Genomic DNA, 16,557 nt, shown 5'->3' on the forward strand with positions numbered 1-16,557 from the left:
TGGTCAGAGTGATTCATTGCAGTTAATTGCACTGGCTTGCTCTCCCGCCTGCGCCACATGGCTGCAACTTATGGTGAGAAATTACAGCATAGGTCTAGAAGGAACCCTGTCTTTTTAGCAAAAATGGCAGAATTAGGAGATTACTAATTCATGTCTACTAAAATTATGATATGCTGATCTGGAATGAAGTGCATGTTTAAAAGTAGAGGGGACATTCCAAAGACTGAACTGACACTGCTGCTTTGTCTTCAAGAAGTCTCTAATTGTTGGGTTATCTAAGCAATCATGCATGCATTTTCAATGTGGAATGGTTTGTGTAGTTAGTTATGTCTGTTGCTTAGTAACCTGAGCCAAGCTGCATTCCAGAGTTGATGACACCATTTAGGGGGTTTTGCATATGAAATGGGAAATGGGAGTATCCTTTCTGGGGACACACAGGAAGTGATGTACAGATGCCCCTTCCTGTCTCTTCTTCTTCGCTCCTGACCATGCCATGCTGATGTTCCTGTCTGTTAAGAGATATGTAGTTTCCTGAACTGTTTTACTTTGGAACTAAGTTGTTTTTGCCTGTATGACCATCATCATACAAGATTGTGAGTAAACATATTTTTGCTATTTTATTTGATGTCTCTGATGCTTATTTTATGCGCATGACTTTTTAAAGGGAAAGGGAGGCTGGATATTTTGTCTTATTGTTTAATTTCTTTTTACCTCTGCTCACATAAACCCCTAATCTTCTGCGTTTTTACTGCTCTGCACTAATATTTAACCATATTGGGATCATAATCTTAACAGGTTATGAAAATATATTCCTATTACTAATTGACCAAAGGGGAATGCACAAAGTTGCAAACTATTTTGGGGAAAATAAATACCCCTGTTTTATTTATGTACCTTGAACTAAAATCTGATAACAAGAAGCCAGTAAATGATACAGACCTAAACTTGATGGGACAGAACTAAGCATTATTACCTGCCAGTTGCTGCAAATCAACTTAAAAGCAAGGTATTAGGAAGGGGGGACCACTTCAAAGTCTAGCAATTGTAGAGTTATTGAAATCTCCAGTTTGTGTGCAACCTGCTTATCCCAGAATTATGGTTGCAGAAAGTAAGGGCAAATGCAAGTTATACACTTGCATTGGTTTCCTCTTCTTCTGCCAACCAGGTTTTATTCTAAATAAAAGATAGATACATTCATTTCCTACTTTGGGGCAAAATCAAGGGCCACAAAACCTATTCTGAGATTTCAATACAGGCCCAGAATATGCAGGACAATTTAGTTGCTCCATGGAAAAACATGGAACACTAAAATGTCTCCCAATACTTCTCATTGTCTTTAATACAACCTTCAGGGCCAATGCAACAATTCAATTAACTTGGGCTACATATCCCTCCATTAAAGTGTTTCATTGCTTTTAAATGAAAATACAGTTAGGTGCCTTATTTAAAAACCCTCTAGGAAGTTCTCACAGTTTGTCTGCTGAATGAAACTTTGATCTGGTTTCCAGTGTCACAACCAAGATGATATTTCAGCCCACCCCGCCATATTAAACTCAAACACTAAAGGGTTTTTGTGGCAGGAGGTCTGTGAACCACATGGCAGGATGCAGCCCCTAAAAATATGTGCTGCCATGGATTGATCCAGTCATCATCCAGCCCCCATTCTATTCAATGACGTGGCTGTATGTGTTCAGCATGAGGAATACTTCCTATTCTGCCCACACCGCTGCTAAATATGTGCAGAGAAGGGTGGGCGAACTTCCTCAGTATTGCCGCTTTATCATCAGACCATCTGTTCATCCGTGTAATATGGATTCCTTTGAATAAAATACTTGCTACCAGGTGTTGACAACATGAACACCCAATATCAGTTGAAACTTGACAGCTTATTTCTGCGGGCTGTGGCTAATTAGAACACAATGACTTCTGCAACTTCTGGAATTTGGCCCCATGCTCTGAAGGAAGCTACTAGGGCTGGGTCCTTTTCAGGTCCAACTGTATTTTGGCCATGCTTCTTTGGCCCCATCTACTCTGCCATATAATACAATTCAGAATGCTGTTGAACTACATTGAACTGCATTATATAGCACTGTAGACTCATATAATCCAGTACAATGCAGTTAAACTGCATTCTGAAACTTATTATATGACACTGTAGATGGGGCCTTTGGAAATGGAAAAGGGGTGGATGATGTAGATCTCAGTTTTTCCTGTCCTTTTAATAGGAGTTGGCCTTTTATTAGCACTTAATTTTTAAGTGTTGTCCTAAATGCTTATTTGTCAAGAAGTAATTTTAGCTACGTGATGTCTAATTTGGTGTAATATCTCACTATTATTTTATGTTCTTGTTTAATATGTTTTATTTGATTTATGTCATTGGTTTTTGGTTGCACTTTATGATATTGAACAGTTGCACTATTTGTTGTGAACTGCCCTGAGGCCCCAAGGGGAGATAGGTAAAGGTAAAGGTTTCCCCTTGACTTTAAGTCTAGTCATGTCCAATTCTGACGGGTGCTGCTCATCTACATTTCTAAATCAAAGTAGGTCATGTGGCCGGCATGACTGCATGGAGCGCTGTTACCTTCCTATTGATCCACTCACATTTGCATGTTTTTGAACTGCTGGTTGGCAGAAACTGGGGCTAACAGCAGGAGCTCACCTTGCCCCATGGATTCGAACTGCCAACTTTCCAGTCAGTAAGTTCAGCAGCTCAGTGGTTTAACCTGCTGCCCCATAGGGGAAATAGAGCAGGATATTAATAAAGATTATTGTTGTTGTTGTTGTTGTTGTTGTTATTGTTATTCATGAAAATTTTGGTGTAATCTGAAATCTGCAACACTTTCCATTGACTAATTTATTCAGCCTGCAACCTCTATATATATAACACTTTCTGTGTAACATCAGGAGATGCAGGAGATGCAATTGCGATCCTTACCCAGCACTAATCCATCTCTAGGAAATTCCCATCTTGAATCGTAAGGCAGCTGCATGGGATCCACATATATATATTCATGGCCATCTGGGCTGATAGACTCGATGACTCTCCATCTAATTTCGTATCTTGGCTTCTGCAATGTGCAAGAGATGAAATGCAGCATGTTAGCCTCACCCCTATCAAGTGAAGTGAATGATAAATCTACCAGAAGAGTGTTTTTCTAAATTACCTGTTTCCATATGATAACCAGGACAATCAGCGAAATTATTACAAACACTAGCAACACTAGGATTGCGGCAGCCAGAGTCAATTCTGATCTTAAAGCTGAAGGGAAAAGAAAAGGACACAATGATTTACTTTTAGCAGATGGATGGGTCAAGATGTTGCTTCAGAGGATATTTACATTACGATTTATAACAATAGCAAAATGACAGTTATAAAGTAGCAACTAAAATAATTTTATGGTTAGGGGTCACCACAACATGACGAACTTTATTAAGGGGACGTGGCATTAGGAATGGTGAGAACCACTGATATAGAAAATAAAATTACATTAAATTACATTATATGTAGAATCTTTTCAAATAATATTTCAAAATGTTATTAAAACTTCAGGCACTCTTGTGACTTTTGGCCCACCAGATATATATACATACTCATGGTTATGGGGGTCTCACTGTATATGTCTGCCTCACAAGCAGATCTGATTGAACTCCGCAGGACTTTCTTGTGGTTAGAAATACATCCCATTGTGCTATATTTTCTCCTATTTAAATCAGAAGGATATAGAAGTGTTCAACTGACTGAATCATGCCCTTCCCTAATTATTTAAATGCAGCTGTCTTTTAATTACTAGTTGCTGTTTCCTGTCTTTTCTAAGATGAAAGACTCATCTTATACTAATCAATATGTCCTCTGTTTTAAAAAAAACAACAACCATGTGGGGTCAAATAGTGAGGCATAGATATGGGGCAGGAAGAAGGAGCTCTCACTTTCAAAAGGGCATCTTTGTTAGTCTGCTACACCAAAAACAGTGAAGAGACATGTGGCACTTTAAAGGCTAAGTAATACAGTAGATACTATACAATGTAATCTTCCTTGGGAAAGGAATGGAATTATTCTGGGATCTTAGGTATAGCAACATAAGTAACAAATATCTGATTATATATTAGTTGTAATATATACAAGATATCAAGATATATACATATTTACAATATGCATAATATTTATCAAACTATTTTGGCTTTCTAAAAAAAATAATAATGTTATACTGCACTCTTGGAAAGCTGGTATATACTTTCCAAATGGGGATGGACAAAGTATGCAGCCCTTGAGCTTCAACTTTGTAGCCCATGAAGGATTCCCAGAAGCCCTCCAAACTTTTAATTTTAAAAATATCTTGGGGATTTTGGGGTAATCTCTTCAAATCTGTCTAAATCAACTGAATGGTGTCTGAAAATGTAGTCATTTTCCTCTCCTCCCACTGGAGCCCCCCCCCCCCCACAACTTTAGGTATCCTGCTCCTAATTGGCAAATAATCTCTCCAATTGAAAGCTAGAAGTATGTGTATATGTCATTAAGTGTCTTCACATTGCCTATTAACTCATGGCGACTCCATGAAGTTCAAATAATACTTAGAGGTCATTTTGCCTTCCTCTGAAATATAGACTGCAACACTTGCTGTTCATTGGTGGTCTCCCATTCAAGAAATATCTGTTTTGCTTCTATGATCAGACAAGATCTGGTGCCTTTAGGATACTTAGACCCTATAGCTAGAAGTGACATTATATCACTATTGATACACAAAAATGCATGGATTTCTATTCCCTTCACAGTTGTACTCATGTTCTAAATAAACAATGCTCTTATTACATTCCTATAAAAGTCACGTTTCTGTTACCATTTACAAAATTATGTATTTTTTAAATGTTAAATATTAGATTCTCTTTACATGCACATTTACCTCTAAGGAGGTTTTGGCAACACTATCTGAACCGAGGCTACACAAAGTTAACTCACTTGGAGCCACAAGCTTCAGTTCCCGTGCTACGGTTCCAAGGTCATTCCTTGCCAGGCATCGAACAGCCAACGTTTCTTGCACCTTCTGAAAAGTCACCTGGCTCTCTACCATGTTCCTCTCATCCAGATGAGTCTCCATAGTAATATCAGAGATATTGTTAGTCAGGGGAGTCCACGAAGTATCATTGCTGCACCTAGAGAGAAAAATATGTCAATGTAATGAGGGTGATTGAGCCATACATTTGGCTTTTATTGAAGACTGTTCCGTGTTCAAAGAAAAATAGGTCCAAAGGATAAATTTTCTAAGATACTTCACACCCACCCTTCAAGGCTTCACAAACTTTTCTTCCTTAGCACAGCTACCACTTTGGAAACTTTGGTGATAGCACCCAGAGGTCCAAGTTGTATTTCTGTTATAACAGGCAAACATAGCTCTAGACCAGTGGTTATCAACCTGTGGGTCCCCAGATATTTTGGCCTTCAACTCACAGAAATCTAAGAGCTAACAGCTAGTAAACTGGCTGGGATTTCTGGGAGTTGTAGGCCAAAACACCTGAGGACCCACAGGTTGAGAACTACTATTTAATATCTTTTCTCCATTCATTCCAAACACTGTCTTTGCCTCAGTTGTATCCGCCTGCCCTTAGGTGAGCTATTCAGTTTACAAAATACTGAATGCCTCCTGATGGAGCAAATATGTTGGGATTTTAGTATTTATTGCAGTAGTTCAGAGATATTAAAACTATTCTGTTGGCCTGGGTTGCTATTGTCTTAGGTTATTTTCTCATGATTCCTGAAGCCAGCCATAATATTTTATTTCCACCATTTAGTAAATTTGTTTTTAATTCTGGAACATACAGGAATGTATTCTTCTCTTCTTCTTCCCTCCTCTCTTGTTCTTTAAAATATTTTTTTAAAATTTAAATTTTTAAAAATTTAAAAATCTTAACAATTCATGCCCTAGTTTGTATGTTTTTTTATGGAAGATCCTGGGGTACAAAATTACTATGAACAGCTCCCAAAAAATCAGATGATTTGATGCAAAGTATAGTAGAGTCTCACTTATCCAAGCTAAACAGGCCGGCAGAACCTTGGATAAGTGAATATCGTGGATAATGAGGGATTAAGGAAAAGCCTATTAAACATCAAATTAGGTTATGATTTTACAAATTAAGCACCAAAACATCATGTTATACAACAAATTTGACAGAAAAAGTAGTTCAATATGCAGTAATGTTATGTTGTAATTACTGTATTTACGAATTTAGCACCAAAATATCATGATATATTGAAAACATTGACTAGAAAAATGCCTTGGATAATTCAGAACCTTGGATAAGTGAGTTTTGGATAACTGAGACTCTACTGTACTGCAAAATGAAGGAGCTATATCTGGAGAACTCTTTCATTAGAACAATTTAAAAGAGTCCACTGTCAAGAAGATAACTCTTATAGATCCAGATCATTAGGAAACCATTATAATTGTTTTGTTGTTAGCCTTAAAGTCATTTCCATCTTATGGTGACCCTAAGACAACGTTTTCATGCGGTTTTCTTAGCAAAATTTGTTCAAAGGAGATTTGACTTCCTCTGAGACAGAGAGATCATAGAATTATAGAATCATAGAGTTGGAAAAGATGTTATGGGCCACCCAGTTCAACCCCCTGCCAAGAAGCAGGAAAATCTCATTCAAAGATGATGGTTCACCCAAGATCACCCATTAGGTTTTCATGGGTGATGAGGTCTCCAGAGTCCTATTCCAACTCTCAAACCATTAAACCACCTTGGATCTAGTGATTCATAAATACACTAGGCTGGTAGTGTACTTTCTGGAGGAAAGAGCTGCTTGATGGGAGAAGAACTGAAATTTGGTGAAAAGGTATTAACTGTATCCCTTTAACATGCCATAATTCAATCTTGATTAGGCAACCCTATGACTTTTTGAATATACAAAATAAATAAATGTATTCACAAACTTAACATTGACCTTAGCCTAACTGAAATAAAAAATAATAATTGTATTAAGTCAGTAGTTCTGAACCTGTGGGTCCCCAGATGTTTTGGCCTTCAACTCCCAAAAATCTTAACAGCTGGTAAACTGGCAGGGATTTCTGGGAGTTGTGGGCCAAAACATCTGGGGACCCACAGGTTGAAAACCAATGTATTAAGTGAAACATATCCCTGTGAGTACACATATATCCACTGTCTCCTAACATTTAAACCTACATATATTATACAAACATTGATAAGGTTATAAATTTAAAACCATACTGTCAAATCAATACTATTCAAAGACAGTCAGAACCATTTATTGGTACCTTTTTATATCCTTGCAAATCAACCATTCCACATCAGGGAGAGGTGTCCCTTCAGCCAAGCATTTCACAGTTTGCCCAGCAGAGCCATGGTGATTATCTACTAGGTCTCGAATTAAAGCTGGCACTGAAAAAATAATAAATTGGGAAGATCTATCAGGCCCACTGCATACTAATAAATGATGAAGAAGATAAACATATCTTAAAACCTCATATCTACCTGGTAGACTCATTCCTACAGGACATTCAAATCCAGAGCACCTGGACCTCTTTGTTTTTCCTAACATTTGATCATTTATTGCACTGCTTTTCAGGCGGAACCAAAAAAAATGCCCTTGTATTCCAGCAACCAGTACTATACTCGTGTCCATGGATTACAATTATTACCAGGAACTGACAGCAGATGCCTCATAGACCAGTACTGGTTCAATGACCACAACTTTAGAGCATAATTATGCAAATTTCTTAAGCTGTAGCTTTATATTTTTATCCTTTTGAAAAAAAATGCATTTAATTTGGTGGTTCTCTTTTTTTTCACTAAACACACATAGGATTGGACTGCTAGCTACAATTCACTTTAAGAACTATGTCTAGGCACCTTAAAATAAAAGTTTGCCAACATTTTTAGAGTTCAACAGAAAGCATTTAAGATCTTACAAAACCCACACAACTGAATGTTGGATAATACAAAACTCTCATGAGGAAAAACAGTTTATATTACAAAAATGCAGCAGAATAAGCAAGCAACAATATTGGCGGGCAAGGAATGAGAAGATATCAATATGGACACTTCCAGATTCTTCTATAAAAACACTATACAACAGTGGTCACCAAGATAAGCTTGTGCTTTCTTGTCCCTTTAATGTACCCCTTCCTTTCTTCAAATTAAATTCATGTGAAAGGGACAATTTTCTGACATTCAGCCAGGCAAAGCAGATGTTTAAATGTGTCAACATCTGGGACTAAAATAATTTCTGAAGTATCATCCACAGATATCGGCAGGCATGCAAGTTTGTATCTAGGTACCTAATCTGCCATGTTATTGACTCTGATTTTCAGAAATATGATTTATGCCATATGGTGTTTCTTGACAGAATGCAAATGCTAAATATGCTATGACAGATACATTTACTTTCTGGGGTCAGACTTAATGTACAGATTGTTATTTATTCTAAAGGCTTATAATAAGGCTAAAAACCATGGAATAAGTGAGTGATTTAGAGTACACATGACTGAAGTTTGGTCTATTATATAAAGAGTAGCGGAGGTGTTAAAATTGTTCTTGGGTGCATATTTTCAAATTACATAGCTGAATGCTTCTCTGGGGTATAGAAAACATTTCCTACACATAAAATATAAAAAAAGTCAAGAAAGCTATTCCAGCTTAACCATATCCCTGATATAATTTTATCCTATGTGTACTAATTGTTCATCATGTCAACATGTTGGTTGCATTTAATTGGGGGAGGCTTTGCTTCAAAGGCCAGTAAAGAAATAATTCTAAACAAATGCATTTAAATAATTTTTATTTACAAACTATAATCCTAACGGAGCAGTGTGGAAAGAAGTTTAATTCTTTGCCTGTGATTATGGGGATTAGGATTGAGACCAGGGTGGGCAGCTGTGGCCATCCAAATTTCCTTGCACTGGATTTTTTTATAAGTCCTAACTATGAACTCTACTGTCAAGGGCTGATAGGTGTTATCGCTCAAATACATCATTGACTAAGAGCCCTTTCCCACTAAACAGTTATAGTGTTGTGATTCCACTTTAACTGTCATAGATGCATCCGGTTAAGTCCTGAGCTTTGTAGTAAGGTGAGCTCTCTGTTGAAAATTGTAATTATGTCTTCCTAAACTACCAATAACAGGATTCCAGAACATATCACCATGGCAGTTAAAGTGAAATCACAGTGCTATAACTGTGTAGTGTGACAGGCTACCTGATGCTAACTCGCACAGAGATCAGTACTGTAGCTAAATCAGGGAGACTAGTTTCTGCATGCATAATCTTTAATATCTACATGGTTATTCCCAATTTCAGTTTTAAACCAATATTGTAAGATCAGTAGTTACAATTTGCTCAAAGTTACTTGGTGTCCTTCACAGCTAAACAAGGATTTGAGCCCAGTCGCCCAGGTCTAAATCTAAAAAAATAGATTTTCTGCATGCAGTCCCAATTCAAATTTACTTATTAGCCCATGGATCCCCCATACATGAAACTGATTTCCATCTTTTCTACTTCTGTTTCAATATTATACTTTAATATAGACATTGTAGATGTTTACCTTGTATAAGCAGAGAGAAAGTATATCTTTGAATTTCATCTTCATTCTGTGCTACAAGAGTGTAGTACCCACTGTCTTCTTCCTTGGCACGAATTAATTTTAACACACTCTGGTACCTATAGAAAATAGACAGAACATGGCCATTTTTGCAAAACAATACACCTACATGCTTTTAAGGAAATAGAACAGATAAACTGAAGACCAATTATATGAGAAAAAGACATTTCCTATAAGGAAATGCTACATTTTTAAACAAACTTTATTTTTCCTGTTCTTGAACATATTGATAAGGAAAGAGGTTGTCTTTCAACAGGGCTCTGTGAGCAGAAGTCCAATTTTCTGCTCATATAGTTCAGACTGTAACTTCCTGGTTTGACCAAAGGTTTGGGAAATGGTGGATGAGAGAACCAGGGAAGGCCCAGAAGCAAATCTAGGTAATGACCTTGGTAATACTTCACATGACTTGGAGGTGAAGACTTTGCATGCCGTATTGAAAAGAATTGACAGTCACATCATTTCACAATTCAGTAATCCCAGGGCCTCATCAAATGGGCCACCAGAATCACCACACATTGTGGTGCATCTGGTGGTGTCCAGCAGTGGGGTACCTGTCGCCCCACATCCTGCATCACATCCTGCATCACCCCACATGGCTTCCCCCCACCTTATCCCATGGGGGGGGAGTGTCCACTGCCCAGCTTACTGGGAAGTTTCCCATGCAACACGGGAAGCCTCCCGTGTTGCCGCCATGTCGGCATGCACCATTTCATCTATAGTTTTACGACGGAGCCCCAACGAAAGTAGTTTTACATTGTGGGATGACAGCAGGTGGGCTCCGTTGTAAAATTATAGAGGAACCAGCACATGCAGCCAAAAAGTACCCCATCTAATGAGGTCACCAGAATAGTAAAGATAAAGATTTTCCCCTGACTTTAGTTTAGTCATGTCTGACTCTGGGAGTTGGTGCTCATCTCCATTTCTAAGCCAAAGAGCCGGCGTTGTCTGTAGGCACCTCCAAGGTCATATGGCCAACATGACTGCATGGAGCACTGTTACCTTCCCGCCAGAGCAGTACCTATTGACATTTGCATATTTTCAAACTGCTAGTTTGGCAGAAGCTGCAGCGAACAGCAGGAGCTCACCCCACTCCCAAGATTCGAACCACCGACCTTTCGGTCAGCAAGTTCAGCAACTCAGCGGTTTAATCCATTGTGCCACCGGGGGCTCCGTATTGAAATATACTGCATATGAGTGTATTTCAGTCTAACTGGAATCAACAAAAATTGAACATTTAAATTTCAATGTTTTCTGTTTAAATGAGTGTATCTTTATCCGAATTATGCATTACAGAAGAAAAGAGGAAATGCTTTAATTTGCTTAATGATGTACCTGTTTCTTTGGATCACATATTGTTTCTCAAATAGGCCAATCTTAATTAAGAGATTATACCCTTAATTTGCTTTACTGTATCTACATGAGTGTAATTCCCCAATCAGATGCAATTTTGGAACAAATATGTAAGGGAACACTCCTATGTGGGGTTAAAAGTAAGCCCTACTGAATCACTGGAATTTTCTTTGGAGGCCCCTTCTACACTGCTCTGTATCCCAGGATCTGATCTCAGATTATCTGATTTAAATTGGATTATATGAGTCTCCACTGCCAGATAATCTGGGATAAACAGATAATCTAAGATCAAATCCTGGGATATAGGGCAGTGTGGAAGGGGCCTGAATAACCTATTTAGTATCATGTTGCACTATTTGCAATACATTTGATGTTCAAGCAATCAGGAGTGTCTTTTAAAGGTGGTGATGGTTTCAAAAAAATGGATACTATGTTTTGTTTAGGTCTGTAATTTGGAAATACAGAAAAAAAATTGCTTATGATCAACCATAAGGAAGAAACAAAGCTGAGGTACAGGAAATTTCAATATCCCTTCAATCCCTGGTTGCAGCATAAGTGGGCAAATGTAAATAGGAGATTCAGAACTGGACGTTTGACCATTATAGTAGGAAAAAATACCTGGAACCTATGGAAAAGAAAGAGGGAAGACATTCTAGATTGGAAAGCCTAAATTGTAAATAGGCTGCATGGGAAACTGGGATGTTTTCAATACCTTTTACAATTAGGAAAGGGGGATATATAGTAGGGAGGAAAAAACCCGCACCCTTCAGACATCTACTATAGAAGAGTGGTACCAATGGCCTAAATCCCGTTATTAGTCCCAAAGTAGATCCTACAGATGCAGAGAGAGAATGAATGAGCCCTGTGGCTTCATTAAGGACCAAAGAAGATATATGTTTGTGAATGGTATCAGACACATGGCAATAATAAATATATCAACTGTTCAAAAATAACAGGATGGGAGGAATGGGAACAATGTGAAATTGGTTGGAGTCTCTCCGAAGGATACTTTCCAAGGCAATCATTTGGTTTGCAATATGGAGAGCTAATGGACTTGCTAAGACATCAACAGATAATCTTGGCACATATTTTATTCACCTCGTCTCCTGGATCTGCTTGAAACTAGTGACAATCTCGGTGAGATTCTCCATCAGAGTGATATTGTCCTTTAGCCAAAAGATTCTTGGCTCTGGATATGCATGCACACCAACTACAAATTTTTTAACTTCATGCAGATTGACTGTTTCCATGGGATTAAAATGGGGCTCCAGACGAATGAACCCTTTATCTGTGGGAGGACAAAGATTTCCATGAGTAGCTCCTCAGGACAAGTTGTTGGCATGTTCAGTTAAAAACAGTATGGTAACTAGAAACAGACTCTACCATGAACTGTAATGATGGTTCTTTTTGTTTTCTTTAACTCTTTGGTGACATGATGAGCTGCACATTCGTAATCTCCACTGTCGCTTACTGAAGCATCATGAATGGTTAAGTTATAAATCAGTTTCTGGGCTGGCACTTTGATGTCTTCGAGTGAGATGATACCTCTGTTCCTCTGCATGTGGGAATGGACAAAAATGTTCATTAAATAGGTTAGCTGAGAAAATAATGCGGCATCCTTATGATCTATTATCATTCTCCATGCACACAAAGATCTTCATAGGAAGCCCTGCACCAGGACCCACCCTGATCCAAGGCCAAGTAGGTGAGATGAAGGATTTTGTAACTTGTTTGGAATTCACTCCCCTCAGAGAAACATTAAATCAGTTCCCTGTTTAACCTCTGGAGACTAGCAAAGACTTTTCTTTATCTCAACAAATGTTAAGAAGATAGGATAGATATTAACGTCACTACATTGTGGTAAATGAGAAAAATATATTATTTAGGCAGGACTGAATAATATTTGAGATCATTTTTACTAAAAACAAACAAAACAATTATAAAAGAATCCCCTAATTCTCCCTCTCCAATACTTTTCCCCATCACTATATCCCTTTCTTTAAAAAAGAAAGATAAAAAATGACAAAAACACAACTCACTTCTCCCCCACTTAAGCCAAAACAGCTATTAAAATGTTATCATATACTTCTGATAAATAAAGACAAATATACAATATTTAGAATTAAGACATACTAATGAGTAATGTTAATAGAAAACATTTGAAGATTTTGACAAAAATTCACTTCTTGTAATTTAATCTGCCATACATCATCTCAATATCCCCCCACAGAATTTCTCCATTTAATCTAAATTGAATGTATTGTTGTTCTCTCTATCTCTCTATCTCTCTCCCTCTCTCCCTCTCTCCCTCTCTCCCTCTCTCTCTCCCTCGAATTTTTTTATTTTAGGACATACACATACACAACATTTACAATTCCCACCACCACCATGAAGATTATTTTCTTTTACATATTAATCCTGTTTGAGACAATCCTTCTAGATTTACATACTGTATAACATTTGTATCCTATTTCTTATGGCCTGATCTCTAGACTTATTCATAATATACTTCTTGACCCGGTTCCATCTTTCTTCAACTTCTTGTATTCTATTTTCATTACCTTTTGAATCATTTAATTTTACATCCATAATTTTGAATTCCATGTTATCCACCATATACTGATGCCATTTATTTACTCTCTACTTTGATTTGTCTTTCCATCCCAATACTGTAACCACTTGTGGGCACCCAATTATTGCTTCCTTTGTTTCCCTGTAACTTCCCATTTCCTGTCTTTGTACTAAGACCAACATTTCTGTTGTTATAACCCAATCAGTTCTTAATATTTGGTTTGACACATTTTGTCTATTCTGCCAGAAGTATTGTACCTGTTCGCATTACCACATCATGTGCATAAAGCGAACTTCCTGTTGACATCCATGCCAGCATTGACTGCTCTCCTTTTTATAACAATATGCAAATTGACAGGGTGTACGATACCACTTATGTAATATTTTCCTCCCCGTTCTCTTAATTTTGTATTTCTTGTCGTCCCTATTGTCTCTACCACTTGTCTCATATCTTGTTCTGTAATTTGTAACTCCATTTCCCACAAACTTTTCAAATCCCGTATTGTAGTTCAACATTTTTTCTATATGATATCTTATTGCATTCCTATAACATTCACAATGTTCTAATTTCACCAATCCAGAACCCTACATAAAAAGTCTTTAAATTTTCAAGAATTTTCAGTTCATTTATCCCAGTCCATTCTCAATGTTTTCTTGTCCAGCAGGACACCTCTCAAACAGTATATTATCTGTATTGAGGGAGGGATAACCTAGCCGCATGTACAACAACATTATATGATAAAGTATAGGCAAAAGAGAGCTAGTGAATTACTATGATGGTATAAGAACATAATAATGCCTTAGGATCCAACCCATTGTGATGGATTATTGCAGGCTAAAAAGGGCATAGGAGTGCACCTTTTTAAGCTTCAATTTTACCTCACAGGCATCACCCATTGCAATTATCACAATGGGCTGGATCAAAACCCATTGGGATTTGCAACTAAATAAGGAACTAAACTAAGATCTTTTTGGCTCTATGCATTTTAAATTACTGTATTGCACTGAGCAAAATGCTACACTCTTTAGATTATGACAATGTCATACTTTCTCATCAACATAAGTGTAACATGTGTGCAACACTATAAACACTTATTTTTTCTTCTATTATGTTTTCCAGGTTCAAGGGACTGTTTTTATTTTATAACCATAGACCCATTTCCTGTCATCCCCATATGTTATCCATCTCCTCATAGCATCTTGTAGAGCTCTACATACTAACTTTATTGTTAGTAAAGTGTTGATTCGTAATACTGGCCTAATGGAACAAGAAATTGGGCTCATCTGTTTTTGTTCCATATATTTAAAAGAACTAAAACTCCACCTACAATATTCTGTGGCCATTTATGCAACAACAAAGGGAGTATTTACCACTTTCCCTGGATATTTCCACTCCAAGTTCACAACTTCATTATCCAAGACCACACAAGTTACAACAATCGTTTCTCCTGTTTTATACACAGTCTTAAGGGATCCAACCTCAACTTGAAGATGTGAAGTTGCTGCAAGCAGAAAAATAAATAAAATTAATACAATTAAGAAATGCAGACACTACAGAGTGTTTTAAATAACTGCTGGTTGTTACCAAGCATTTCATGCTATGTGGGCTACCCTACCTATTAGAGCACTACCTTATTGACCATCCTGAATTTGCCAAGCCCGTCTTCCTCTAATATCCTTTAAGTCCCTGTACTTCAAAGCATTCTAGCACAGCTGTGACTTTACCAAATATATGATTCCACTGTCCTGATGTGGTAGAGCTACATCAAAGGATCCAGAAGGATATATAGGTTTACTTTATTTTTGGTTAACATATTCATTGAAGAATACCACATTAAAGTACTCATAGAAACACTTTTCTTAAAATGTGATGCCATGCTGATCTTACCCTACAATATCACAAACATACCCTTCAGATGCTAATAGGGAACACAAATTCATTATTTGTGATGGAGAAAACGGGTACCTTTGTAAACGTAGACAAAAAATTCACCAGACAGGAACTCCACGGCCTTCACAGTGGTCCTGCATGTATAGGAGCCTGCAGAGAAGTTTCCAATGAAGCCTTGCCTGTTGTCATAAAAGGTGTACACGACTTTCCCTTCGCTGTTTGTTAAAGTTACTTGAGCATGAGGATCACTCGTGCGGCAAGGAATGGTGGAGGTCTCATCTTCTTCAGTAATAACAATGATTGAATCTTCAGGAGATGTAGGGACAAAGGGGACAGCTGGATCTGTGCGGATAGAGATATTGAGATTCATCAACAGTGACAGGGAAATAAGTACTAGTTACTTTCACCTCTTCAGCTTCCATCCAGCACCTTCTCTACTTAGGAAGGTGTGGAAACAGCCTCCTAGACTTGATAGTTTTCCCAGGTGAGCTTCTGACATCCTGGATACAGTTATGCAAGTGGGAGAGAGCAGAATTAGTATCTCCATCCTCTAAAATGAGCTGCATAGAACCCAGACCAGGCAAGTTGGACTGGATGGTCCTTCTCTTCTCTTCCAACATTATAATTCTATATTATTTTTTTACCTCCAGAGAAATGCCATGTGTCTGTTCCCATTCTTACAACAAAAATATTATGTTTAGAAAGGTGGTTCTCAACCTAGAGTCCCCAGATGTTTTTGGCCTACAACTCCCAGAAATTCCAGCCAGTTTACCAGCTGACAATATCAATCATAGCTGATGAGCTCCCCTGAATGAAAATTTGCCCACCACTACTATCAATCTTCCTCCAAGATGTACAGGCACAAAGTGGGATTGGGCAATCTGTAGGGTTACTCTCAGAGTGATCACATGCTCCAGGAGATGCAGGGAAGTTGGAACTGACTATTGTTTAGAATCCTCTGCAAGAACACATTGAAAATGCATAAGACAAACCAAAACCAAAAAAAAAATCCTTGGTTTGCAATAACATTCCAGGTCCTTCTGCACAGCCATATAACCCAGAATAACAAGGTAGATAATCCACAATATCTGCTTTGAACTGGAATATCTGAGTCCACGCTGCCATATAATCCA

The 16,557-nt window shown here is 37.7% G+C and overlaps 1 protein-coding gene across 2 annotated transcripts in view; it reads right to left on the minus strand.

The window, feature by feature from the left end:
• pdgfra (platelet derived growth factor receptor alpha) overlaps positions 1-16,557 on the minus strand; it is a 69,182-nt gene that overhangs the window by 25,073 nt on the left and 27,552 nt on the right. For both annotated transcript variants that reach the window (XM_008111676.3, XM_003221560.4), the window contains exons 4-12: positions 15,500-15,766; positions 14,905-15,035; positions 12,346-12,517; positions 12,061-12,250; positions 9,556-9,671; positions 7,272-7,395; positions 4,955-5,148; positions 3,165-3,259; positions 2,936-3,068 (exon numbers count right to left, since the gene is read on the minus strand). In XM_008111676.3, coding sequence (XP_008109883.1) covers positions 2,936-3,068; positions 3,165-3,259; positions 4,955-5,148; positions 7,272-7,395; positions 9,556-9,671; positions 12,061-12,250; positions 12,346-12,517; positions 14,905-15,035; positions 15,500-15,766 — 1,422 coding nt within the window. The remainder of the gene's footprint in view (positions 1-2,935; positions 3,069-3,164; positions 3,260-4,954; positions 5,149-7,271; positions 7,396-9,555; positions 9,672-12,060; positions 12,251-12,345; positions 12,518-14,904; positions 15,036-15,499; positions 15,767-16,557) is intronic.

The sequence above is a fragment of the Anolis carolinensis genome, chromosome 5, assembly GCF_035594765.1.
Source record: "Anolis carolinensis isolate JA03-04 chromosome 5, rAnoCar3.1.pri, whole genome shotgun sequence".
Classification (NCBI taxonomy): domain Eukaryota; kingdom Metazoa; phylum Chordata; class Lepidosauria; order Squamata; family Dactyloidae; genus Anolis; species Anolis carolinensis.